Source organism: Cetorhinus maximus, chromosome 20, assembly GCF_964194155.1.
Source record: "Cetorhinus maximus chromosome 20, sCetMax3.hap1.1, whole genome shotgun sequence".
Lineage (NCBI taxonomy): Eukaryota > Metazoa > Chordata > Chondrichthyes > Lamniformes > Cetorhinidae > Cetorhinus > Cetorhinus maximus.
Genome location: NC_135898.1, coordinates 34,086,123 through 34,113,559, shown reverse-complemented (window position 1 = coordinate 34,113,559; position 27,437 = coordinate 34,086,123). Strand labels below are relative to the sequence as shown.

General features: G+C 45.2%; 1 protein-coding gene across 2 annotated transcripts in view; it reads left to right on the top strand.

Moving 5' to 3' along the window:
- The window catches only part of slc22a15 (solute carrier family 22 member 15), a 79,753-nt gene that overhangs the window by 19,114 nt on the left and 33,202 nt on the right, over nt 1-27,437 (top strand). For both annotated transcript variants that reach the window (XM_078565868.1, XM_078565867.1), the window contains exons 3-6: nt 7,292-7,424; nt 15,526-15,690; nt 16,911-17,040; nt 23,749-23,970. In XM_078565868.1, coding sequence (XP_078421994.1) covers nt 7,292-7,424; nt 15,526-15,690; nt 16,911-17,040; nt 23,749-23,970 — 650 coding nt within the window. The remainder of the gene's footprint in view (nt 1-7,291; nt 7,425-15,525; nt 15,691-16,910; nt 17,041-23,748; nt 23,971-27,437) is intronic.

Below are 27,437 nucleotides of genomic sequence, written 5' to 3'. Positions count from 1 at the left end.
AAAACAATCACTATCATTAGAGAAAAAGCACTAGGAGAACTAAAGGCTGACAAGTCCCCTGGGCCTGATGGCCTTTATCCTAGGGTCTTGCAGAGAAAGTGGCTGTATTGGTTGTAATCTTCCCAGATTCTGGAAAGGTCCCAGCGGATTGGAAAACCGCAAATGTAGTACCTCTATTCAAGAAAGGAGGGAGACAGAAAGCAGGAAACTATAGGCCAGTTAGCCTAACATATGGCATTGAGAAAACAAATTAAGGAAGTACTTAGCACTAAGGACATAATGCATAAGTAGAGTCAGCATAGTTTTGTGAGAGGGAAATCGTGTTGAGAAATGTATTCGAATTCTTTGAGGATGTAATGAGCAGGGTAAAGAAAGAGGAACCTGTAGGTGTGGTGTATTTGGGTTTCAAAAGGCATTTGATAAGGTACCACATAAAAGGTTACTATACCAGATAAGAGCTCATGGCTTTGGGGATGATATATTAGCACGGATAGAGGATTGGCTAACTAACAAGAAACAGAGAGTCAGGATAAATGGGTAATTTTCAAATTGACAAACTGTAACTAGTGGAGTGCCACAGGGATCAGTACTGGCAGCTCTGTTAAAAAAGAGTAAGATCAGCACAGTAGTGAGAAATGATCATGGCTCAGAAAATCCAGATGTGGAATCAATTTGGGTAAAGATAAGAAGTAGAAAGGAAAAGAAATCATTGGTGGGGGTAGTTTATAGGCATCTAATGGTAGCTACAATGTTGGACAGAAAATAAATCAAGAAATAATGGGGGCTTGTAAGGAAGGAATTGCAATAATTTTGGGTAATTTTAACCTTCATATAGATTATATGAATCAAATTGGCAAGTGTAGTCTGGAGAATAAGTTCGTAGATTGTATTCGGGACAGTTTCTTAGAACAATACATTCTGTAATCATCCAGGGAAAAGGCTGTTTTAGATCTGGTAATATGTAGTGAGACAAGATTAATTAATGATCTTGTTACGACTGGGATGGGAGGAGTGCACAGTTTATCTAGCCCCACTATTCCACAGGTTGCACCATTATTTTAAAAGTTTAATTCGCTCACCAAAATGGCCAGTTATCTACCTTTGCTCCTGTTAGACCCAGAATAAAAGAGACTTTAACCAGGTTTCTTTCAATAAACTCAGAATGATTGATTTATTATAAAACAAAGCTTATTTTTTCCAAACAAGTTGCAAGAACTGGTTAACACACAATCGTAATCTGGAAGTAAAACTATCTATCCCTTTTAAAATTTTGCAGCTCGCACGTGCAAGCGTGTGCACGCAGACACACAGACAGACAAACAAAGGACAAACACATGGGGGCATCTGCAGAGATGGGCAGTTGAAGTGTAAAGCTCGCAGGGTTTCGACGTTGTCGATCTGGAGCACCCTCGTGTGAAGATGGATTGTTAGCCTCAGTAGAGGCCTGGAGTTCTCACCAACAGAGCTTTGGCGTGGAGGAAAATAAAGCCGGATAGAGCCTCCTTGTCTCAGCCTCTTGGGTTTCCAAAGATAGACAAGTTCCACTGAGATGCTGATCCTTAGCTGGATGCAGAACATCACACAATTTTAGGCAAGGCAAATCAGTGAGAGCTGGGCAGCTTTTCCCTTTCTCAGTTCAGTCCCAAAGTGAATTCAAAAAACAAGTTCAAAACTTAAAGCTCATTTCTGTCATGTGATTTCCAGTAAATTACTAGCCTTTGCCTTTAAACCAGTTTTTTTCCCATCAACTAAATTAATTGCAGTGCAAACAATCAGCCACTCTCCCCAAACAAGTACTATGCTGGTCAGGTGATTTTGTGGAAAAGGCATCCTTGCTCCCAGTCCAAAGGTGAACTTATAACCTTTTTGTAAAAAAAAGATTCAAGTGTCCAAATAATGAAATGTCTTTCCATATTTTAAAAGAAAATATTGCCTTGAAAGATAGGATTCTAATAATCTCGTAGTAACGAATCCAGTGCTGATGATACAAAGTAGTAAAGCAAGTTGTGAGGTGGATACAAAAACTCTGAAAAGCAATGTAGGATATATGGGTTCCGCCAGGGTCACTCAGCTCCTGACTTCATTACAGCCTTGGTCCAAACATGGACAAAAGAACTAAAGTCAGGAGGTGAGATGAGAGTGACAGGCCTTGACATCCAGGCAGCATTTGACTGATTATGGCATCAAGGAGCCCCAGCAAAATGGGAGTTAATGGGAATCAGGGGGGAAACTCTCCTAGCAGAAAGGAACAAAAACAGAAAATGCTAGAAAAACTCAGCAGGTCTGACAGCATCTGTGGAGAGAAAAACAGAGTTGACGTTGCGAGTCCGTATGACTCTTCAGAGCTGAAGAAGAGCTGTAGCTCTGAAGAAGAGTCATATGGACTCGAAACGTCAACTCTGTTTCTCTCTCCACAGATGCTGTCAGACTTGCTGAGTTTTTCCAGCATTATCTGTTTTTGTTTCAGATTTTCAGCATCCGCAGCATTTTGCTTTTATCCTAGCAGAAAGGAAGATGGTTGTTGTTGGAGGGCAATCATCTCAGTCCCAGGACATCACTGCAGGAGTTCCTCAGGGTAGTGTCCTAGGCCCAAAAATCTTTAGCTGCTTCATCAATGATGAGATCAGAAGTAAGGATATTCCCTGATAATTGCACAATGTTCAGCATTTGTGACCCCTTAGATACTGAAGCAGTCCATGTCCATATGCAGCAAGACCTGGACAATATCTAGGCTTGGGTTGATAAGTGGAGATTAACATTCGCGCCACATAGTGCCAGGCAGTGACTATCTCCAACAAGAGTGAATCCAAACAACTCTCCTTGACATTCAATGGCATTACTGTCACTGAATCCCCCACTATTAATATCTTGGCGTTACCATTGACCAGAAGCTGAACTGGACCAACCATATAAATACTGTGGCTACAAGAGCAGGTCAGAGGCTGGGAATCCTGCAGTGAGTAACTCACCTCCTGATTCCCCAAAGTCTGTCCACCGCCTCCAAGGCGCAAGTCAGGAGTGTGATGGAATACTCTCCATTTGCCTGGATGAGTACAGCTCCAACAACACTCAAGAAGCTTGACATCATCTGAGACAAACCAGCCCGCTTGATTAGCACCCTATAAACCACCTTCAACATTCACTCCCTCCACCACAGATGCACAGTGTCAGTGGTGTGCATTATCTACAAGATGCATTGCAGCAACTTATCAAGACTCCATTGACAGCACGTTCCAAACCCGTGATCCCTACCACCTAGAAGAACAAGGGCAGCAGATGGATGGGAACACCACCACCTGGAGGTTTCCCTCCAAGCCACATACCGTCCTGACTTGGAAATATATCGCAGTTCCTTCATTGTCGATGAGTCAAAATCCTGGAACTCCCTCCCTAACAGAACTGTGGGTGCACCTACACCACATGGACTTCTGTGGTTCTAGAAGGCAGCTCACCACTACCTTGTCAAGGGCAATTGGAGGTGAGCAATAAATGCTGGTCTAGCCAGTGATGCCCACATTGCATGAATGAATAAAAAAAAGGGATAGGTTATGTGAATGTGTAAAAATTTTGGCAGATGGAGTATAATTTGGGAAAATGTGAGGTTCACTTTAGTGGAAACAATGATAAAAATAATAAATGGAGAGACTGCAGAAGGCCGTGGTTCAGAGAGGTCTGGGTGTCCTCGTACACAGGCGGTTTCATTCCGCATACTGGTATGCAGGATATGAGACTTACAGCTGTGAGGTGCAGTTGTTTTGTAGCTTGACTGAATGTTGGTCAAGGCAGCATCATCAGGCCCAAGTTTTAATACTAATTTTGAAGCTTTTACCCAGTGGGCAAGTGATACCTCACTTGTATGAGCCTCTGGTTAGACTGCATTTAGAGTAGTGTTCAGCTCTGGGAGATATTAGCCTTGGAGAGGGTGCATCCAGAATGAAATGGAGCGCAGAGGGTTAAATTATGAGGAAATTGCATGGGATGGTTGTATTTCCTTGAGCATAGAAGATTAAAGGATAAAAGCAAAATACTGTGGATGTTGGATACCTGAAATAAAAACAGAAAATGCTGGGAAACCTCAGCAGGCCTGACAGCATCTGTGGAGAGAGAAACATTTCAAGTCTGTATGACCCTTCTTCAGAGCAGTGTTCTGATTCAGGAGCTTAAGTTTCTAAGATTTGATAGGGTAGATGCAGGTACTATTTCCTCTAATGGGGGACTCCACAATCTTAAAATTAGCAAAGCATCTTATCACAGAAACGGTGATGGAAATCTGGAACTCCATTTTCCAAAAGGCTGTGACAATTAGAACTTTCAAGATTGAATAGATTTTTTGTTACTTAAGGGCATTGAAGGATATAGTGCCAAAGCAGGCAACAGAAGTTGAGATGCAGATCAGCCATAATCTAACTGAAAGACTGTGCTCTTGAGGCTGAATGGCTGCTCATGTCCCTACTTTCCTAAAGAATAATTAAACACGCCTATTGCTGAAGGCCAGTGGTGGTATTGATGTTTGTCCAGTAGCTCCAGGCTGTGCAGACCTGAGCAGGTAAAAGTTCAGTCAGTAAAAGCTGCTGTGTGTTCCTGCACTTTGTGGTATGTACTCAGTTATCTTATGGCATACAATAGTGTGGTGTTGCTCTTTACACTGTTGCATATACTTTTGTGGCACCAAGGTTGGAGTGGTGTTGAATGTGTGAGCTGCAGTGGACTTCCCATTTGACACCCAAAAGTGGCTGAGTCAACACAAATGCACCCCAACTCTCTAAATGTTTCGGGCTTCCTGCAGACAGAAGTGGGTGCATGACCTCTACCTCGCAGAGGCTGAGTGTCAACTCGCAGACACTTCCTCCTACCTCCCCCTGGACCACCACTGAACATCAAGCCATTGTTTCCAGGATTGTTACTGACCTCATCTCCTCTGGAGATCTTCCTTCCACAGCTTCCAATCTCATAGTCTCCCAACCTCGGACGGCCCGCTTCTACCTCCTACCCAAAATCCACAAACAGGACTGTCCCGGCAGACCGATCGTGTCAGCCTGTTCCTGCCCCACGGAACTCATTTCTTGCTATCTTGACTCCATTCTCTCTCCCCTTGTCCAGTCCCTTCCCACCTACATCTGTGATTCCTCTGACACCCTACATCATAACAATTTCCAGTTCCCTGGCCCCAACCACCTCCTCTTCACCATGGATGTCCAATCCCTCTACACCTCCATCCCCCACCGGGATGGTCTGATGGCTCTCCGCTTCTTCCTCAAACAGAGGCCTGAACAATCCCCATCCACCACTACTCTCCTCCGTCTGGCTGAACTTGTTCTCACACTGAACAATATCTCCTTAAACTCCTCTCACTTCCTCCAAATGAAAGGTGTGGCTATGGGTACCCGCATGGGCCCTAGTTATGCCTGTCTCTTTATGGGGTATGTGGAACATTCGTTGTTCCAGTCCTACTCCGGCCCCCTCCCACAACTCTTTCTCCGGTACATCGATGATTGCTTCGGTGCTGCTTCATACTCTTGTCTGGATCTGAAAAAATTTATTAATTTTGCTTCCAATTTCCACCCCTCCATCATTTTCACATGGTCCATCTCTGACACTTCTCTTCCCTTCCTTGACCTCTCTGTCTCAATTTCTGTGATAGACTGTCAACCAATATCCATTACAAGCCTACCGACTCCCACAGCTATCTTGACTACAGCTCCTCACACCCCGCTTCCTGTAAGGACTCCATCCCATTCTCTCAGTTCCTTCACCTCCGTCGCATCTGTTCTGATGATGCCACTTTCAAAAACAGTTCCTCTGACATGTCTTCCTTCTTCCTTAACCGAGGTTTTCCACCCACGGTGGTTGACAGGGCCCTCAACCTTGTCCGGCCCATCTCCCGCGCATCCACCCTCACACCTTCCTCTCCCTCCCAGAAACATGATAGGGTCCCCCTTGTCCTCACTTATCACCCCACCAGCCTCCGCATTCAAAGGGTCATCCTGCGCCATTTCTGCCAACTCCAGCATGATGCCACCACCAAACACATCTTTCCTTCACCCCCCAGGTGGCATTCCGCAGGGATTGTTCCCTCCGGGACACCCTGGTCCACTCCTCCATCACCCCATACACCTCAACTCCCTCCCATGGCACCTTCTCATGCAACCGCAGAAGGTGCAACACCTTACCCTTTACTTCCCCTCTCCTCACCGTCCAAGGGCCCAAACAGTCCTTTCAAATGAAGCAGAATTTCACTTGCACTTCCCTCAATTTAGCCTATTGCATTCGTTGCTCCCAATGCGGTTTTCTCTACATTGGAGAGACCAAACGCAGACTGGGTGACCGCTTTGCAGAACACCTTTGGTCTGTCCGCAAGCATTACCCAGACCTCCCTGTCGCTTGCCATTTCAACACTCTACCCTGCTCTCATGCCCACATGTCCGTCCTTGGCCTGCTGCATTGTTCCAGTGAAGCTCAACGCAAACTGGAGGAATAGCACCTCATCTTCCGACTAGGCCCTTTACAGCCTTCCGGACTGAATATTGAGTTCAACAATTTTAGATCATGAACTCTCTCCTCCATCCCCACCCCCTTTCCGACCCCCCCCCTTTTTTTCCAATAATTTACATAGATTTTTCTTTTCCCACCTATTTCCATTATTTTAAAATGTATTTCCATCCATTGTTTTATCTCTACCTTTTAGCCTTTTTCGATTCCTTCCCCCCACCCCCACTAGGGCTATCTGTACCTTGCTTGTCCTGCTTTCTACCCTTAATTAGCACATTCCTTAGATCATATCACCACCTTCAACGCCTCTTTGCCCTTTTGGCTGTGACATATTTTGGTTATCTCCACCTATCACTGGCCCTCTATCCAGCTCTACCCTCTCCCTCCACCCCCCCCCTTAAGCCAACTTATATTTCACCTCTTTTCTATTTTTACTTAGTTCTGTTGAAGAGTCATACGGACTCGAAACGTTAACTGTGTTCCTCTCCGCAGATGCTGCCGGACCTGCTGAGTTTTTCCAGGTATTTTTGTTTTTGTTTCGGGTGCATGGGGCTGTCCGAGTGTACCTAACACAACCACCCTTCTCAGTGGCATGTTGTAGAATTTTTATGGTAATTTTACATTTCTACTGATATAGGCTCCTGTTCCCTGCATATTGTTTCGTGAATGTTTCGTTCCCTAACCAACGCGCCCGCCCCCCCCCCCTCCCCAATTACAATCCCTTTTGGAGAACAATTGGAATTGCTGATGCATCATTTTCTTTCAAGAAGAATAACTTGCAACTCTTTTTATATATCAATAGTGGTATTTAATCAGACAGGAAGCGTACAAAGTGAACTTGGCTGGATCCTTATTCTTCGTAGGATTGCTCATTGGTAACGTCTTGTTTGGGCCCTTGTCTGACCGATTTGGCAGGAAACCAATCTTCCTTGCAGGTAAAGATTAATGTAACTGTTCTAATAATTTTCCCATACTGGAGTATAAAAATTAGATTTATTTTTACTTGTACCATTCCATCAATTTTAATTAAATGTGAAGAACTGCGATTTCATCAACCGGTTGCATTTATCAAACGTCTTTAACATAAAACATCCCAAAGCACTTATTAACGAATATTTGACCATGAGCCAGATGAGATCTTAGCTCAGCTGGTCAAAAGCTTGGTCAAAGAGGTAGGTTTTAAAGCACAACTTAAAGGAGGAGAGGGAGGCGGAGACATTTAGGAAGAGATGTCCAGAGCTCAGGGCTTTGGCAGTTGAAGACATGACCACCAGTGGTGGCGTGATTAAAATCTGGGATCCTCAAGAGGCCTGAATTAGATGAGCACAGATATCTTGGAGGATTGTAGGACTATAGGAGGTGATAGATGAACAGGACTAGGTGCAGTTTAGGATATAGGCAGCAGAGATTTGGATGAGGTGAAGTTTATGGGGAGTAGAGTGTGGGAGGCTGGCCAGGAGTGCATTGGAATAGTCAATTCTAGGGGTAACAAATGCATTAAGGTTTCTTCAAAGGATGAGGGTTTCAGCAGCAGATAGGCTGAGGCAGAGGCGGAAATGGACGATGTTACACATATGGAAATTGACCGACATGATCTGAAGACTTCTATCTGATAAAAGCAAGGAAAATAAGATTTTGATTGTGCTGCACCTGATCGCATTTCTCAGACATTCCAAAGCGTTTTAGATACAATATCTAACGTTTTGGATTATAGGTATGTGGACAAGAAGAGGAATCCCATGCTCGCTGTCTAAATAGTTTTTATATTTAATATGTTCTTGGGAGTTTTCTCACATTGCTTGATTTTAGTGAATTAGGATGATGAATTGAGATCTGTCTCAGGCTATTCTGGAATTTGTACATTGATGCATGGCTATCTAATTTAAAGGTGCGATTATTTTGGAGACATAATCACTAAAGATGTTAGCGTAAAAGACTAGCGTTCAAAAGGTGGCTATTTTTTCTCATCAATTTCGAAAAGTTGCAGGCAGTTTTTCTGGCCTGTAGATTTGCCAAGATGCAGAAGCTTGGCTTTAGGTGTTAAAATGATCAGTTCTTTAAAGGACTGTGGCTATTTGTAGACAAGTCAGACATAGAAACAATCTGGTTGCTGTCAAGCATTTAAAAATAATATGAACATTTGTAGATGATTTGCATTTGTGAATTTGCATTTTAACTGGCTAAACTTGCAAGGGAACTTCTTTCTTCGTAGAAGATCAAAAATATACATTGTTTAAAGCATTAACAGGTCCCGAGTAGACAGCAGTGTCTCAGCATGAAATACAAACGTCCATTAACTTTGTGCCTTTGATCTCGATTGATAGCTATTTGGAGGCTTTTGAAATATAATACTGCAGACTTTCCTTAGCACCTTCACTTCCGGAATTGATGCTTACTCCATGGACTGATGGAATTACATGCACCTGTGAATCACATTTTGCAGTTGATGGTCTCTGAGAGTTTTTCCCCTTTTATTATTTTCCAAATACTTGTGCCACCAGTAATTTTTATGTCTTTCTCCTGTGTAATTCTAGATAGAATAAACTTGCATTTATATCATGTATTTTATATCCTCAAGACTTCCCAAAGAAGGTTAAAATAAATAAATTTATTTTTGAAATATAGCCAGTGGATTTATTTAGGTAAACACAGCAGCTAATTTATCTATTTTCTTACTTGTAAATAAATCCAAATGTCAGATTTAGCCTGAAGGAAATGGTATGACTGGATTAAATAAGAAAATTGTTCAAGGCCTTTTGGTGCATTCTGCTTTAAATAAGAGAGAGCTATTGCTCCCTCATCTTGCACATCTCGAGACACAATGTATGTTTTATAGCACATATAGCACATGAAGCAAGTTTTGCTTCAGAGAAGACTTGGGCCCATATCTTGCAGTCAGTGTTGAAGTGGGTGCATCTGATGCTGACTGCGATTTAATCTGCCCACTTACCATTTTATGTTGGAGCCTTTGCACCTTTTGATGCTGGTTCCAGCAGGGATGCAGGGACAAACAGAGTTGGGAGGCAAATTGTTGAGAGCAATTCCAGTTCAGCCACACCTCCTTTTCTCATCATGAACTGAAGACACACTCCTTAAAGCCTGGCTTCAGTTCATTAACTTGCAGTGTTTTAAGTTGAACTGTCAACCCCCACAATGCACAATCTCCCCCGCCCATTTAGATTGCTAAAGCCCCGCCCTCACATCCTCGACAGAGTTCACTCTCTTTCACCTACCGACAGTGTTCACTCCCCTCCCTCAACCCTCGACAGTGTTCACCCCCTCCCTATCCTCCCCTCCCCTGATAGTGCTAGCCATCTTCCTTACCATGTTGACAGTGTTCACCTCCCCCTTCATCCCTTGACAGTGGTCACCCTGCCTCTCTCTCCCTGGGGCACCCCTCCCACCATAACAGTGGCACCCCCTTCCCCCTCACCCCCTGACACAGGTCAACCCCATCCTCACCCCCTGACGTGTACAGCACCCCCTCACCCCACAACAGTGGTCACCCGCCTCCCTCACACACCCCCTCCCCAACAGTGTTCAGTCCCTGATATGGTTGACTCCCCCGCTCAACCCCAACAATGTTCAGCCCCCACACCCCCCCAAAAACCCCCTGGCAGTTCACCCCCCTTCCTCATTTCTTGACAGTGTTCAGCTCCCCCTCCCTTACCGCTGACAATGTTTACTGCGTGACAGTGTTCACCCACCTCTCTTACCCCCTACAGTGTTCACCCACCTCTCTTACCCCCTACAGTGTTCACCCACCTCTCTTACCCCCTACAGTGTACACCCACCTCTCTTACCCCCTACAGTGTTCACCCACCTCTCTTACCCCCTACAGTGTTCACCCACCTCCCTTACCCCCTACAGTGTTCACCCACCTCTCTTACCCCCTACAGTGTTCACCCACCTCTCTTACCCCCTACAGTGTTCACCCACCTCTCTTACCCCCTACAGTGTTCACCCATCTCTCTTACCCCCTACAGTGTTCACCCCCTCGCTCACCCTGATGGTGTTCGCCCCCTCTCTCACCCCGACATCGTTCGCCCCCTCTCTCACCCCGGCATCCTTCGCCCTTGCTTTCACCCCAGGGAGCGTTCGCCCCCTCCTCTCTCACCCTGACATCCTTTGCCCCCACTCTCACCCCGACATCCTTCGCCCCCCCCCTCACCCCGAGAGCGTTCGCCCCCACCTCACCCCGAGAGCGTTTGCCCCCCCCTCACCCCGAGAGCGTTCGCCCCCCCCCTCACCCCGAGAGCGTTCGCCCCCTCCCCCACTCCGAGAGCGATCGCCCCCCCCCCATCCCAAGAATGTTCGCTCCCCTCACTCCGAGAGTGTTCCCCTCCTCACCCCGAGAGCGTTCCTCCCCCCTCTCTCACCCCGAGAGCGTTCCTCCCCCCTCTCTCACCCCGAGAGCGTTCCTCCCCCCCTCTCTCACCCCGAGAGCGTTCCTCCCCCCCCTCTCACCCCGAGAGCGTTCGCCCCCCCTCACCCCGAGAGCGTTCCTCCCCCCTCTCACCCCGAGAGTGTTCGCCCCCCCTCACCCCGAGAGTGTTCGCCCCCCCTCACCCCGAGAGTGTTCGCCCCCCCTCACCCCGAGAGTGTTCGCCCCCCCTCACCCCGAGAGTGTTCGCCCCCCCTCACCCCGAGAGTGTTCGCCCCCCCTCACCCCGAGAGTGTTCGCCCCCCCTCACCCCGAGAGTGTTCGCCCCCCTCACCCCGAGAGTGTTCGCCCCCCTCACCCCGAGAGTGTTCGCCCCCCTCACCCCGAGAGTGTTCGCCCCCCCTCACCCCGAGAGTGTTCGCCCCCCTCACCCCGAGAGTGTTCGCCCCCCCTCACCCCGAGAGTGTTCGCCCCCCCTCACCCCGAGAGTGTTCGCCCCCCCTCACCCCGAGAGTGTTCGCCCCCCCTCACCCCGAGAGTGTTCGCCCCCCCCTCACCCCGAGAGTGTTCGCCCCCCCTCACCCCGAGAGTGTTCGCCCCCCCTCACCCCGAGAGTGTTCGCCCCCCCCTCACCCCGAGAGTGTTCGCCCCCCCTCACCCCGAGAGTGTTCGCCCCCCCTCACCCCGAGAGTTTCGCCCCCCCTCACCCCGAGAGTGTTCGCCCCCCCTCACCCCGAGAGTGTTCGCCCCCCCTCACCCCGAGAGTGTTCGCCCCCCTCACCCCGAGAGTGTTCGCCCCCCCTCATCCCGAGAGTGTTCGCCCCCCCTCACCCCGAGAGTGTTCGCCCCCCCTCACCCCGAGAGTGTTCGCCCCCCCTCACCCCGAGAGTGTTCGCCCCCCCTCACCCCGAGAGTGTTCGCCCCCCCTCACCCCGAGAGTGTTCGCCCCCCCTCACCCCGAGAGTGTTGGCCCCCCCTCCCCCCGAGAGTGTTCGCCCCCCCTCACCCCGAGAGTGTTCGCCCCCCCTCACCCCGAGAGTGTTCGCCCCCCCTCACCCCGAGAGTGTTCGCCCCCCCTCACCCCGAGAGTGTTCGCCCCCCCTCACCCCGAGAGTGTTCGCCCCCCCTCACCCCGAGAGTGTTCGCCCCCCCTCACCCCGAGAGTGTTCGCCCCCCCTCACCCCGAGAGTGTTCGCCCCCCCTCACCCCGAGAGTGTTCGCCCCCCCTCACCCCGAGAGTGTTCGCCCCCCCTCACCCCGAGAGTGTTCGCCCCCCCTCACCCCGAGAGTGTTCGCCCCCCCTCACCCCGAGAGTGTTCGCCCCCCCTCACCCCGAGAGTGTTCGCCCCCCCTCACCCCGAGAGTGTTCGCCCCCCCTCACCCCGAGAGTGTTCGCCCCCCCTCACCCCGAGAGTGTTCGCCCCCCCTCACCCCGAGAGCGTTCGCCTCACCCCGAGAGCGTTCGCCCCCCCTCACCCCGAGAGCGTTCGCCCCCCCCTCACTCCGAGAGCGTTCGCCCCCCCCTCTCATCCCGAGAGCGTTTGCCCCCCCTCACTCCGAGAGCGTTCGCCCCCCCTCACTCCGAGAGTGTTCCCCCCCTCACCCCGAGAGCGTTCGCCCCCCCTCTCTCACCCCGAGAGCGTTTATCCCCCCTCTCTCACCCCGAGAGCGTTTGCACCCCCCCTCTCACCCCGAGAGCGTTCGCCCCCCCCCCCTCTCACCCCGAGAGCGTCCCCTCCCCCCCCCCCCGCTGCCCTCATCCCAAAAGCGTTCGCTCCCCTGCCCATTGGCCCACCTGGAGAGCGTTCGCCCCGCCCCTCACCCACCCTCCCCCCTCCCCAAGGGAACGTTTGCTTCACCCCTCGTCCGCCCCCTGGAGAGTGTTCACACTCCTGACAATGTTCACCCTCTCCTCATGAAATTGTTCAAACCGCACACACCCCTCAACATTGCTGACTCTTTCAATATCATCAGAACAGGAACTAGGGATTCCAGAAGGTGAATCAGTAGATGAGGCGCGGGAGTGGGTGAGCATGGGACGGAGATGTGAACGTTTCCCGGTGAGGGGGAAGTGAACGTTGCTGGGAGGAGGGGGAAGTGAACGTTGCTGGGAGGAGGGGGAAGTGAACGTTGCTGGGAGGAGGGGGAAGTGAACGTTGCTGGGAGGAGGGGGAAGTGAACGTTGCTGGGAGGAGGGGGAAGTGAACGTTGCTGGGAGGAGGGGGAAGTGAACGTTGCTGGGAGGAGGGGGAAGTGAACGTTGCTGGGAGGAGGGGGAAGTGAACGTTGCTGGGAGGAGGGGGAAGTGAACGTTGCTGGGAGGAGGGGGAAGTGAACGTTGCTGGGAGGAGGGGGAAGTGAACGTTGCTGGGAGGAGGGGGAAGTGAACGTTGCTGGGAGGAGGGGGAAGTGAACGTTGCTGGGAGGAGGAGGAAATGAACTTTGCTGGGAGGTGGGGTTGCAGAGGGTGCGAGCATTATCGGGAGGGGTGTTAACATTGTCGGTGTTGGGTGACCGTTGTTTGGGTGAGGGTTTGAGTATTGTCGGAATGGAGTGCCTGTTTGGATACTCATAGAAACATAGAAACTAGGAGCAGGAGTAGGCCATTTGGCTCTTTGAGCCTGCTCCACCATTCATTATGATCATGGCTGATCATCCAACTCAATAGCCTGCTTCAGCTTTCTCTCCATACCCTTTGATCCCTTTTGCCCCAAGAGCTATATCTAACCCTTTCTTGAAAACACACAACGTTTTGGCCTCAGTTACTTTCTGTGGTAGCGAATTCCACAGGCTCACCTCTCTCTGGGTGAAGAAATTTCCCCTCATCTCAGTCCTAAATGGCCTACCCCGTATCCTCAGACTGTGTCCCCTGGTTCTAAACTCCCCCACCATCGGGAACATCCTTCCTGCATCTACCCTGTCTAGTCATGTTAAAATTTTATAGGTTTCTATGAGATCCACCCTCATTCTTCTGAACTCCAGTGAATATAATCCTAACCGACTCAATCTTTCCTCATATGTCAGCCCTGCCATCCCAGGAATCAGCCTGGTAAACCTTCACTGCACTCCCCACTATAGCAAGAACATTGTTCCTCAGATAAGGAGACCAAAACTGCACACAATATTCCAGGTGTGGTCTCGCCAAGGCCCTGTACAATTGCAGCAAGACATCCCTGCTCCTGTACTCGAATCCTCTGGCTATGAAGGCCATCGTACCATTTGCCTTCTTTACCGCCTGCTGCACCTGCATGCTTACCTTCAGCGACTGGTGTACGAGGACATCCAGGTCTCGTTGCACACTCCCCTCTCTCAATTTATAGCCATGCAAATAATCTGCCTTCCTGTTTTTGCTACCAAAGTGGATAACCTCACATTTATCCACATTATACTGCATCTACCATGCATTTACCCACCCACTCAGCTTGTCCAAATCACACTGAAGCATCTCTGCATCTTCCTCACAGCTCGCCCTCCCACCCAGCATTGTGTCATCTGCAAATTTGGAGATATTACATTTAGTTCCCTCATCTAAATCATTAATATACATTGTGAATAGCTGGGGTCCCAGCACTGACCCACTAGTCACTGCCTGCCATTCAGAAAAAGACCCATTTATTCCTACTCTTTGTTTCCTACCTGCTAACCAGTTTTCTGTCTACCTCACTACACTACCCCCAATCCCATGCGCTTTAATTTTACACGCTAATCTCTTATGTGGGACTTTGTCGAAAGCCTTCTGAAAGTCCAAGATGATTTACTTGGTTAATTCTGTGTTTTGCTGGTTTTATACCTCGAAGTTAACCCCTGTAAAGCTACGGTAAGTAGAACACATGGTTCTGGCCATCTAATCCCACTGCCGTTGGAATCACGTCCAAGTGGGAGCGACATTTGGAGACAATTCCAAGGCAAGATCTTCAAAGGTGGGGATTGGAAACCCTCATGAGAAAGACAAGGTTTCAGTGAGACTGGTTGACTCACAGAGGTACTAACATCTGGGTGATTTCTTGAGACTTCCATAGAATCTCCCTTGGTTGTGTCTGTTATATACTCTGTAATGTGGAGTGTTCAACAGCTGGTCTGTTAATTCACATCTACCTCATACTTACCCTGAATGTTAGAGTATAAGATACATATTGTAAATTGTTTTAAATTTCTGAACTTGTGTTCTTGGAAACTTGGAAACTTGTGACTTTATTCCAAAAGCAGGTGTTTTGAATCTCAACCTTTATCTACTTTAAATAAAACGTTCTTGGTTCCTAACTGGATCTCCCCCAATGTCCCACGCCTGGCCAAGGATCATAACGGAGCATAACATACTTTCATGTGGGTAGAGTAGTAATATGGGCAATGTTAATTAATTACAGCCAGTGCTCCCTCCGTAGGAAGTCAGGAATAGCTGACAGTTGTTGCTAGATCCCTTTCCTGCTGCCCATCACTCAGTTGAACTACTCACAATGTCCAAGTCTTGGTTGAGCCATTCCATCCTCAGCGGGCATACATTGAGAAATGATGCACTGAGCAAAGGTCAATACAACCATCCACAGCTCGAATGGAAAATGGACTGGCTGCATAACAATAGGTTCCTTGATTCTTGAATGGCCTGGTCTCTTTAAAGAAATCTTTCAAACAATCTTCCTTTTTATTTCTTTCAGGGTTGTTCCTTGATGTGGTATTTGGGTTTATCACAGCACTCGCTCCAAACTATGAAGTCTTTGCAGTAACCCGACTCCTTGTCGGGCTTGTGAATGGTGGGATGTCCCTGGTGGCTTTTGTACTGACACAAGAGTTTGTGGGAAAATCCTACTGGGCTTTAACAGGTGGGTGCCTTTGCAGCACAGTCTGTACCTCCGTTGCTCAGCTTCTCGCTATCTTCCTTCAGCTCTGGAATTTGGGCAGTTGTTCTGGCTCCCTGATAGCGTTTTACCTTGTCATTTCATTTTTTTCTCCTTGAAAGATGTGCAGACTAATATAGCCCCTGTAGCACTTGATGTGAAATGATCTGCAATGCTGCAGTTGGAAATTCTGAACATTTATTTTTTCTCTGAGCCTGTGGAGAACACACTGGGATTGACTTGTAGATGAAGAATTTGCTTTATCAACATGTTCCATCTTGTATTTTTTCTGAAGATTGAACACAGTTGAATTTATAACAGTTTGGTAGATATTTTTATCATGAACCTTATGAAAGGGGTTGGCAGAAACAGATCCAGATAGATCACCATAAGTCAATCTTATATTTATTGTGGAAGATTATTTAATAGCAATGTTATAAACAGTGGAAGGTTTGGTAGATTGGTTCTTTGCTTACCAAAAGTGGCCAAAGGGCTTTGAATGTACTTAATATTGGAGAAGAATTGCATTGGAGTACATATGCATAAATTATTGAAGGTGAAAGGTCAGGTTGAAAAAATTTGGTAAAAAGCATATGGGAGATAAATTATAAATGGAGGCATAGAGTATAAAAGCAAGGAAGTTATGATGAACCTTAATAAAGCAGTGGTTCAGCCTCAAATGGAGCATTGTGTCCAATTCTGGATACTATAGGATGTGATAGTCTTACAGAGGGTTCTGCAAAGAATCATGAGAATGGTTCCAAGATGAGAGATTTAAGATTTATTGGAGAAGCTGGAATTCTCCTTAGAGATGTTCAAAATCAAGAGGGGTCTAGACGGAGTAGATAGAGAGAAACTTTTCCAATTGGCAGAGGGGTTAAGAACCAGTATACACCGATTGTTGGTTCTTTTGCCAATCACTTTCAGTGACATGAAAAGCTTTTTATTATGCAGTGAATATTTAGGATCAGGAATGCACTGTCTAAGATTCTGGTGAAGGCAGATTCAATCGTGGCTTTCAAAAGAGACTTGGATAAGCACCTGAAGAGAGAAAAATTGCAAGGCTAAGGGGAAAGAGTGGAGGAGTGGGATTAGCTGAGTTCCTCCTGCAGAGAGCTGCCTGGAACATGACTGGCGAAAGACCTCCTCCTGTGTCGTAACCTTTCTGTGACTCATTGCATTTTAAATTTTGTTTTTTTATTCAGGGTCACTCACCAATTTAGTATTTGCAGTTGGAATTGCTGCTTTCTCTGTTATTGGCTATTACATTAGAGATTGGCGTGCCCTTGCTGCTGTCGCCAATTGTCCTGGAGTCGTGTTTTTCCTTCTTTTCATGTAAGTTCTTATTTAAATGCTTAAACTGAGAAACTTAGCTAATATTGCGTATATTGGGGAATGATCATGAGTGAATTGGTTACAGGCACAATTGGAGTAAATCTATTTATTAAAGACTGAATATATTTACATAATGCAGCGTAAAGGCCTAGTAAGTAGTGGCATTTCTCATCTTGGGCACTGTACAGGAAATTGTGAATGTCATGCTTGTTAGGATTGTTAGGAGTAAGTTTCAATATCCTGAACGTCAGATAGTTGATAGCATGTTTTCTAAGTCAAGTCTCCAGATTAAGGGGACAGTGTCGTTGACGGTTTGCCTGCAATATTTGGTGTCAGAGCCAGCACTGGTAATCTAGGCAGATGTGGAGATTTGCAGGGTGTAGTACAGGACTACCAGATTTCACTATGTTTCTTAACTTTAGTCAGCTTCTGTAAGGTTGGGGCTAAGACACATTTGAGAATGTGGAGAGGAAAAGAGTGACAAACTGAAATGAGAGGAGTTGTGTTAGAAAAGGCCAAAGTGCTGAAGACCTGCTTTAAGGCCTACACCAGCACTGGTCTGCACCCGGGTCATTCAAAGGGGACTGGCTAGTTGTGTTTCCCCCTTCTGTTCCCACCCTTCCCAAAACAGGATTTAGAAGAAAGCACTCAGCATCTTCCTTTGAGAAAATGCAGGGTTTGGGAACTCAAAAAATGTGAGTTAGTAAGAAAAGAGGTAAAGAGCAGAGAAGGAAAGACAAGAGGGAGCATCAGGGAAAGAAAATGAAAAAGAAACAGTGAAGTATTTTACAAAGATTTCAGGAAGTAGTTAATTTTTAAAAGTGAGGTGGGCCACCTGAGAGTAGAGGATTACCAACCTGTAGATAATTAAAATGTGTTGGGGATATTTATTAAATAATACTTAATTGAATGGGAGTAGACCATTTAGTCCCTCCAGACTGATCCCATTCAATTAGAACATGGCTGACTATATAAAATTACATGGAATTCGTTGACACTACAGGCCAGTCAGTCCAACTAGTCTGTGCTGGTATTGATATTCCATATGAGCTGTATCTGAACTTTTGTGTGAAGAAGAAGTGCTCCTTGACATAACCCCTCAACAGCTTGCTCTAATTTTAAGATTATGCCCCTTCTTCTGAACTCTACCTAAGAAAATAGCTTCTTTCTATCCTATCAAATTGCTTAATCATCTTAAACACCACAATTAGATAACCCCCTAATCTTTTATTCACGAGGGAGTCCAAACCTGGTCTATGCAACCTTCCCCTATAATTTAATCCCAGCGTTATTCTAATGAATCTGCGGTCCATCCCCTCTAAGACCAGTATATCTTTCCTGCAGTTCATTGCCGAGAACTGAAAGCAGTTCGTCTCACTGGAGATCCAGAGCTTTCATTGGGATGTTGGAGAGGAGGTGAATCATGAAATGGTTAAGAAAGGATGAGTAGCTTTAGAGATAACAGGAACTTTTACTATACCAGAAATCATTTGCGAACCAAATTGGTATTTTTAGTTTTATTTTTCTCTCCCATTTCTCAATTAAAATCCACCTGCAACTCATCTATCAGATGTTTGATGTCAGTAGATCTCTCTGAATGTTGTCACTTTCCTTGAGGCTTTCAGCTTTTCTCCAAAACCTGATGGTATCTGCAAAGTTAACTTCCTATTTTTCATGCTTTCATCATCAATTCTGCTGGTTACAATGACCGTTCATTTCCTGTTTACTTTTTTATGATTCAATTTACCATATCCTCTTCCGTTACAAGAATTTTTACTTCAACAAAAAAAAACTCCGGTGAGGAGGGTTGTCACGTGTCTTTTGAAAGTCAAGATACCTGATTGCCCATAATTTTAATACATCTTCAATCCAAGTCAATTTAACTTGGCAAGCTATTAAGCTACATTGGTTATATCCTTATTTCATTTATGCTGAAGCAGTTAATTTTAGAATGCATTTGGTCAGTTCTGTACTATAGATGTCAACTTAACAGACCTGTAGTTCCCAGGTTCCTGTTTAGAGTTTGTATTAAAAATAACAATCGTGTTTGGTGTTTTTTAATCTTGTATTTAATGAGTTGTGGCATATTTCTGACAGCTCCTCAAGCCAGTTCCAACATTCAGTTGGCTCATGGCTGACCAGTATCCTAACTCTATTTCCCTACCTTGGTTCCATTATCCTTAATACCCTTGCCTAACAAAAATCTATCAATTTCAGTTTTAAAATTTTCAATTTACCCTCAGCTTTTTGCAAAAGACAGTTTGAGGTTTCCTGATTTTCGAGGAAGTGTTTTCTGACATTACCCCTGAATGGACCAACTCTAATTTTAAGATGATCCTCCATTGTTCTGGACCCCCTGACCAAATTACCAAAGCGTGTAGAGGCAGAAGGGGTAGAACTGGCTCTAAATTAATACCTTGTCTGTTTTCACAAAGGCTCCGTTTATTTGTGCTGTATCACTAGGGGGAGCACTTCCTACACATGCTGAGGCAGTGTCAGTTGCAGTCAGTCAGAGTGCTTTTAAGTGCAGCTTTAGGTGTCTTATCACTCATTTTATCATTTGTAACTAGACAGACATCCTAAATTAAGTCATTGAGATGCAAACTGAAACCTAGTATTAGGGAGTAAATTAAAACAGAATTATGTTAGGATTGACAGTTCCCTAAACATTCTGTTCATTTCCCAGTCATTATTATTAAAATTTTCATCAGAAGCACATTGGGGTATTGCTTTTTTAATAGGACTTTTTTCAGATGCTATCAAAAAGTCTTTCAGAAGCATCAAAATATATGGGCTTACTCCATCTTGCATTATTTATTAACATTTATTATTTTCTACAAATGAATGTATTCTTTGGCAGCTGAGCTCTCCCAGGATGCAGTTTTTTAATTATTGTACCTGCCAAAAGGGCATTTATTCACCACAGTTTTTCACTTTTGAATAAAAAAAGTTAAATAATTTTTAAAAATTAAATATAAAAACATTGCCTAACGTGGGGCTTGAGACAATGACTCTGGGCTTAAGAGGCCCATTAACTATCAAATAACTAGCCGGGCAATGCAGGAATTGGGATTTGTTTAACACTGATGCTTCTGCTGGCAACTGGAAAGGCACCAGGATCAGTTGCACAAGGTCATCTGCTGCAGTGAGGGCCAAGTGTGCATGTACGACCGTCCCTGATCTCATTGTGGTTACCAGCAGGAGTTGCAATATTTCACAAAAGCAGGGGACGAAGCAGACATTGTTGTTTGAGGAGAAGGGTGTGAAATATTGGATGGGATAAACATAGTGAAGGAGGAAATATTAAGGTTTTTAGCATCCTTGAAAGTGGCTAAATAACCAGGTCCAGATGGAATGTTTCCCAGGCTGCAAAGGGAGGAAATAGCGCAGGCTCTGACCATCATTTTCCAATCCTCTCTGGCTACAGGCATGACGCCGGAGGACTGCCAACATTGTACCGTTGTTTAAAATGGGAAGAAGGGATAGCCCGAGCAATTGTAGGTCAGTCAGCCTAACCTCGGTGGTGGGAAAATTATTGGAAAAAGTTCTGACAGACAGTATAAATCGTCATTTAGAAAGACATGGATTAATCAAGAAGATCAGCATGGAGTTCTTAAGGTAAGGTTGTGTCTGACCATCTTGATTGAATTTTTTGAGGCAACATGAAGCGTTACTGATGGTAGCGTGTTTGATGTAATGTATGTGGATTTCAGCAAGGTTTTTTGACAATGTTTCCCATAGCAGAATGGTCAGAAAATTAAAAGCTCATGGGATCCAAAGGAAAGTGACAAGATGGATCCAAAATTGGCTCAGTGACTTTTTGTGGTATATATCAATGATTTAAACTTAAAAGTAGATGGATTGATTAAGAAGTTTGCAGTTGAAATGAAAATTGGCCATATGATTGATCGTGAGGAAGGACAGGAAACAGAGTAGTGATAAATGGTTGTTTTTCAGATTGGAGGAGGGTCTGTAGTGGAGTTCCCTAGGGGTCAGTGTTGGGAGCCTTGTTGCTCTTGATATATATTAATGACCTAGAATGTGGTGTGCAGGGCATAATTTCAAAATTTGCAGATGATGTGAAGATTGGGAGCATTGTCAACTGTGATAAGGATACTCTTGAACTTCAAAATGACATAGACATATTGATGGATTGGGCAGACAAATGCCAGATGAAGTTCAATGCAGAGCAGTGTGAAGTGATTCATTTTGGCAGGAAGAATGTGGAGAGACAGTATAAAATAAAGGGGAAACTCTAAAGGAAGTGCAGGAACAAAGGAACCTCGGTGTATTTATACATGTCATTGAAGGTGGCAGGGCATGTTGAGAGAGCAATTAATAAAGCATATGGTATCCTAGGTCTTATTAATAGGGGCATTGAGTACAAGAGCAAGGAGGTCATGTTAAACTTGTATAAGACAATAGGCCTCAACTGGAGTACTGCGTTCAGTTCTGGGCACCATATTTGAAGCATGTGAAGGCATGGGGGAGAGTACAGAGGAGATTCACAAGAATGATCCTAGGGATAAATAACTATAGCTATGAGAATAGATTGGAGAGGTTGGGTCTGTTTTCTTTGGGGAATAGAAGGCTGAGAGGAGATTTGATAGAGGTATTCAAGATTCTGAGGGGCATGGACAGGGTAAATAGTAAGAAACTGTTCCCACTCAAGAGTACATCAAGAGCTAGAGGGCACAGATTCAAAATTATGGGCATAAGGAGCAGAAGTGATGAAGAAAACTTTTTCACCCAGAGGGTGGTTGGAGTCTAGAACAAACTTCCTGTGGGGCGGTCAAGGCAGGTTCGATTGAGGTATTCAAAAGGTAATTGAATTGCTACCTGAAAAGAGAGAATGTGCAAGGTTACGGGGATAAGGCAGGGCAGTGGCATTAGGTAGGTTGCTCTTTCATTGAGCCAGTGCAGACTCAATGGGCTGAATGGCCACCTCCTGCACTGTAACGATTGTGATTCTGTGAAGCTGCAGACTGCAGGAAGATATCAATGGATTGGTCAGCTGTGCAGGAAGGTGGCAAATGGAATTCAATCTGGAGATGTGTGAGGTAATGCATTTGGAGAAGGCAAACAAGGCAAGGGAATACGCAGATAGTCAGATTCTGAGAAGCTTTAGAGGAACAGAGGGACCTCGGTGTCTATGTCCACAGCCTCTGAAGGTAACAACACAGATAAGGTGGTTAAGAAGGCATATGGGATACTTCCCTTTATTGGTCAGGCATAAGAGAAGGCAGGCTATGATGTAGCTGCCTAGAACCTTAGATGTACCACAACTAGATTAATGTGTACGGTTGTGGTCACTGTGTTGCAGGAAGGATGGGATCATGTTAAAGAGGGTACAGAGGAGATCTACAAGAATGTTGCCAGGAATGGCGAATTTAGGCTATGAGGAAAGATTGAACAGGTTAGGTTTGTTTTCTTTAGAACAGAGGAGGCTGAGGAGTGTGCAAAATTTTGAAGGGCCTGGATAGAATGGATAAGAGGAACCTAATTCTGTTAGCAGAGAGGTCAATAACCAAGGGGCATAGACTTAAAGTAATTGGCAGAAGGATTAGAGGGGAGTTGAGCAGAAAGTTTTCCACCTGGCAAGGCTCTGGAATTTGCTACTTGAAAGGATGGTGAAAGCAGAAACCCTCATTGCATTTAACCTACAGGGCTACAGACCTGGAATGTGGGATTAGGCCAGATTGTCCTCTTTTGACCAGCATATTCATGATGGACCAAATGGCCATCTTCTGGGCCGTAAACGTTCTCTGTTTCTATCTCCTGTATCAAATTCTTTAAGCATCTTAAACATCTCAATTAGATCACCCCAAAATCTTCTAAAGTAGCCCATATTGTAAACCCAGACAAAATTTTTCATTAGTTTGTATATAAAAAAAATTCAGCATCCACCTAACATATTGTATTGTTGGGATTTCCCAAAGCACTTCGCAACAATGAATTACTTTTGAAATGCAGTGGCTGTTGTTATGTAGTCAAACACAACAAAGTCCTACAGACAGCAATAAAATAAATGTTGAGTTAACTTTTTTCCTGGTGTTGGCTGAGGGATGAATGTTTTCCCAGGGCACTCTATTTCAGAAGTTGACTTCATTGCAACATAAATTAACGAATCACTTCTAATTTGAGTCGATTAACTCTGCAAAGTGATTCCTCCAATTCTTCAATTCCAACATCTTGTGCATCGCTAATTTTCATGGCTGCACTGTTGGTTTCTAATGCCAAAGCTCTAAGCTCTGGAATTTCCTCCCTAAACCCTCCATTTCTCCACCTCCCCTCCTTTCAGTTGCTGCTTGAAACCTATCTCTGTCACCAACTTTTAGTTACTGTCCAAATGTTTTCAATCATGGCATGGTGTCAAATTATGTCTGATAGTGTTCATATGAAGCACCTTGGTATATTTTACTAGTTAAATGTGCTATATAAATGTGAATTGTTATTGATTTATTAAACATTGAAATCAATCATTGGACTACAGTTTGTTGTAATAAATACCTTCAGCAGCACTTGTCTCTCCCTTGGACAATACCTCTTTTAGGCTGCTTTGCACTTGGAGTTAAATGTAATGTTTTTATGACCTGACAAATCCTGTTTGCGATTTTCTAGTTTTATCTTCAGGATTTCTAGTGGCTCTAAGTGACGTTAATTTCAGTGATTTGAGTTGTGTTTCATAGTGCCAATTTTCTGATGCAGTACAATTCCAGAATCGCCAAGGTGGTTATATTCCCATGGGAGGACTGAGGAAGCAGAGGAGGTGCTACAATATATTGGACACAGGAATGGGAACGAAATGATTTTTGTGCAACTAAAGCCCTGTGCTGGAACAACGAAAATTGGTCAGTCAGTTCATGGAGTGATGGACCTGGTGAGATACCCTACATTACGCTGGAGAACTGCCATTTTGATGTATGTGTGGTAAGTGATCATAAAAAAGACTTAGTGCAAAGATTTGCAGATTCACTGTTCAGTTGAGTGGGCCTGTAGCATGTCTTAAACCCTTCCAATGTAAAGGTACCGTAATCTACTGTTCTCAAGAGGATCATTTTTCATGCATTAATTCCCTGCCTTTTTATTTTTATAACTTTACAGGAGAAAATTAAGATTGCATTGAATCTAAATAATCTTCATATGAATGCATTGAGTTCTACTTACATATTGGTAATAGTGACAAGTTAATTAATTCTTCCCATACCATTTTTGAAATTTAATGTATAAAAGACCTTTGAATAAATTGGACTACTCAGCACAAAGCTTATTACAACCAGTGGAGGAAATATCGCTGTGGTTATTCTTTTCTGGTACTAAAGAAATTGCAGTCTACCTGTTTCTGATTTCATTTTCTACATTTTCTCTTTCTTTCCCACTTCTGCCTCTTTGTCTTTGGTGCTTTTCTTTCAGGTCAGGATGTGTTTGTGGGGTAAGGAGCAGCTGCAGGCTGTGTTTAGGAGGGGCTTGCAAGAGAATACAACCATGGTTCACTTCCCATCTCTTCTAATTGTGTGCTTCCCCACTCCATCACTCAGTCATGCTTCTTTGCCTTAACCGTGTCGCGATCCATTCTCCACCTTAGAATTTGATCACTCTCCATCTCAGCTACCCCCGGAGGCACCCAGCATCACAGATGCCAGTCTTTAGCCAATTCGATTTACTCCATGTGATATCAAGAAACGGCTGAAGGCACCGGATACTGCAAAGGCTATGGGCCCTGACAATATTCCGGAATTGTAATGAAGACTTGTGCTCCAGAACTAATCGCACCCTTAGCCAAGGTGTTCCATTGCAGTTACAACACTGGCACTTACCCGGCAATGTGGAAAATTGACCAGGTATGTCCTGTATACAAAAAACAGGACAAATCCAACCCTCCCAATTACTGGTACATCAGCCTACTCTCTATCATCAGTAAAGTGATGGAAGGTGTTGTCGACAGTGCTATCAAGCAGCGCTTAATCAGCAATAATCTACTCGCTGACTCTCAGTTTGGTTTCTGCCAGGGCCGCTCAGCTCATTATAGCCTTGGTTCAAACATGGACAAAAGAGCTGAACGCAAGAGGTCAGGTGATATTGAGTGCCCTTGGCATCAAGGCAGCATTTGGCCGACTGTGGCATCAAGGAGCCCTAGCAAAACTGGAATCAATGGGGATTGGTTGTTGGGGGGCGAGGGAGTGGAACTCTCTGCTGGCTGGAGTCATACCCAGCAGAAAGGAAGATGGTTGTGGTTGTTGGAGGCCAATCATCTCGGTTCCAGGACATCACTGCAGGAGTACCTCAGAGTAGTGTCCGAGGCCCAATCACCTTCAGCTGCTTCATCAATGACCTTCCCTCCATCATAAGGTCAGAAGTGGGGATGTTCGCTGATGATTGCAAAATGTTGAGCACCATTCACGACTCCTCACATACTGAAGCAGCTTGTGCCCATTCGTAGCAAGACCTGAACAATATGGGCCGACAAGTGGCAGGTAATATTCGCGCCACACAAGTGCCAGGCAATGACCATCTCTAACAAGAAAGATGTTATGATGCGGCAGGTGGTATGTGCCAGGCGGACCAAATCCACAAGAAAAATTTGACCACGCTATTGCAACGGTTTTGCAATTTGTATTTATTATGAGAAGATTTGTGCACTGACTTCAGAAATAGAGTCTCACCACCTTCAGTGATTTTAAAAATTAAATTAAAATATTTATTGACCAAAGAAAAGAATTCAAACACATACATAAGATTACAGTTACATTATATTATAACAAATCCTGAAATTCCTAATTAACCTGACTCCCGATTCCACACTCCCTTTAAGGCAACAGTCCAAAATAGATTTCAAATTTAAAGAGGCAATCCATCCAGGTTACCACAGCACCCACTGGACAGTGGAATTACAAAAGCTTTTACTGCAACTTTAGTTATTGCAGCAGCACTTCTTCTTCAGTGTGACTAGTTGTTTTTTCCCCCCCCAAGTCTATTTCGCACTGTGTACCTTTCAAGATTTTACACGGTCACATCCCCACATAGCCTTCCATCCTTCTTTATATATGTTTCTCTCCCTTTAATATGTAAAATCCCATTGTTCTATATGTCTTTGGAAATTTACTTTTCCCATAATATAAAAATCTTTCATGTTGTCAATATGGACCTTTTCCTTTTGGAAAAAATAAATGTATTGCTTTGCCTCACCACTTAGTTGTAAACATTACATCATCCCTTTGAAAATCAAACAACCCCTTCACTTATCTAAAAATGCAAATTCATACCCTATCTGTTGAGCCCTCACCCTAGCTTATCCACCTCCATTTCAAAGGTTTGTTTATCTTCTGATAATTTCAGTCTTGTAGCCTAAACATCTCTAGTCTAATTAAATCAATCACACAGAACCATCCACACACTCACCCATAAACCTACAATAATATTATGAAAAATATGATCGCTTCATGAGAATGGAACCATCTTCCCACGACATTCAGTGCCATTACCAACATTGCGTGGGTTACCATTAACCAGAAATTGAACTGGACCAGTTATTTAAAAACTGTAGCTGCAAGAGCTGGTCAAAGGCTGGGAACTCTGCAGTGAGTCACTCACCTCCTGACTCCCCAAAGCCTGTCCACCATCTGCAAGGCACAAATCAGGAACATGATGGAATATTCTCCACTTGCCTGGATGAGTGCAGCTCCAACAACATTCAAGAAGCTCGACACCATCCAGGACAAAGTAGCTTTCTTGATTGGCGGCACCCCATCCATCACCTTAAATATTCACTCCCTCCACCACCGATGCACAATGGCAGCGGTGTATACCATCTATAAGATGCACTGCAGCAATTCACCAAGGCTCCTCAACAGCACCTTCCAAACCCACAACCTCTACCACCTAGAAGAACAAGGGCTGCAGATGCAAGGGAACACCACCCCTCCAAATCGCACACCATCCTGACTTGGAACTATATCACTGCTGGGTCAAAATCCTGGAAGTCCCTTCCTAACAGTGGGTGTACCTACACTTCATGGATTGCAATGGCTGATCTGATTGTGGCCTTAACTCCATTCCTGTCTGACCCGCATAACCCTGGACTCCCTCGTCAATCAAGAATCTACCTAACTCTGCCTTGAATATATTCAATGACCCAGACTCCATTGCTCTCTGGGGAAGAGAATTCCAAAGACTAACGATCCTCTGAGAGAAGAAATTCCTCCTCATCTCCTTCTAAGGGAGACCTCTTATTCTTAAACTGTGTTCCCTAGTTCTAGATTCTTCCATGATGGGAAACATCCTCTCAATATCACCCTGTCGAACACCCTCAGAATCTTATATGTTTCAATAAGATCGCCTCCCATTCTTGTAAATGAATTTATGCCCAACCTGCTCAGTTTTTCTTCTTGAGGCAACCC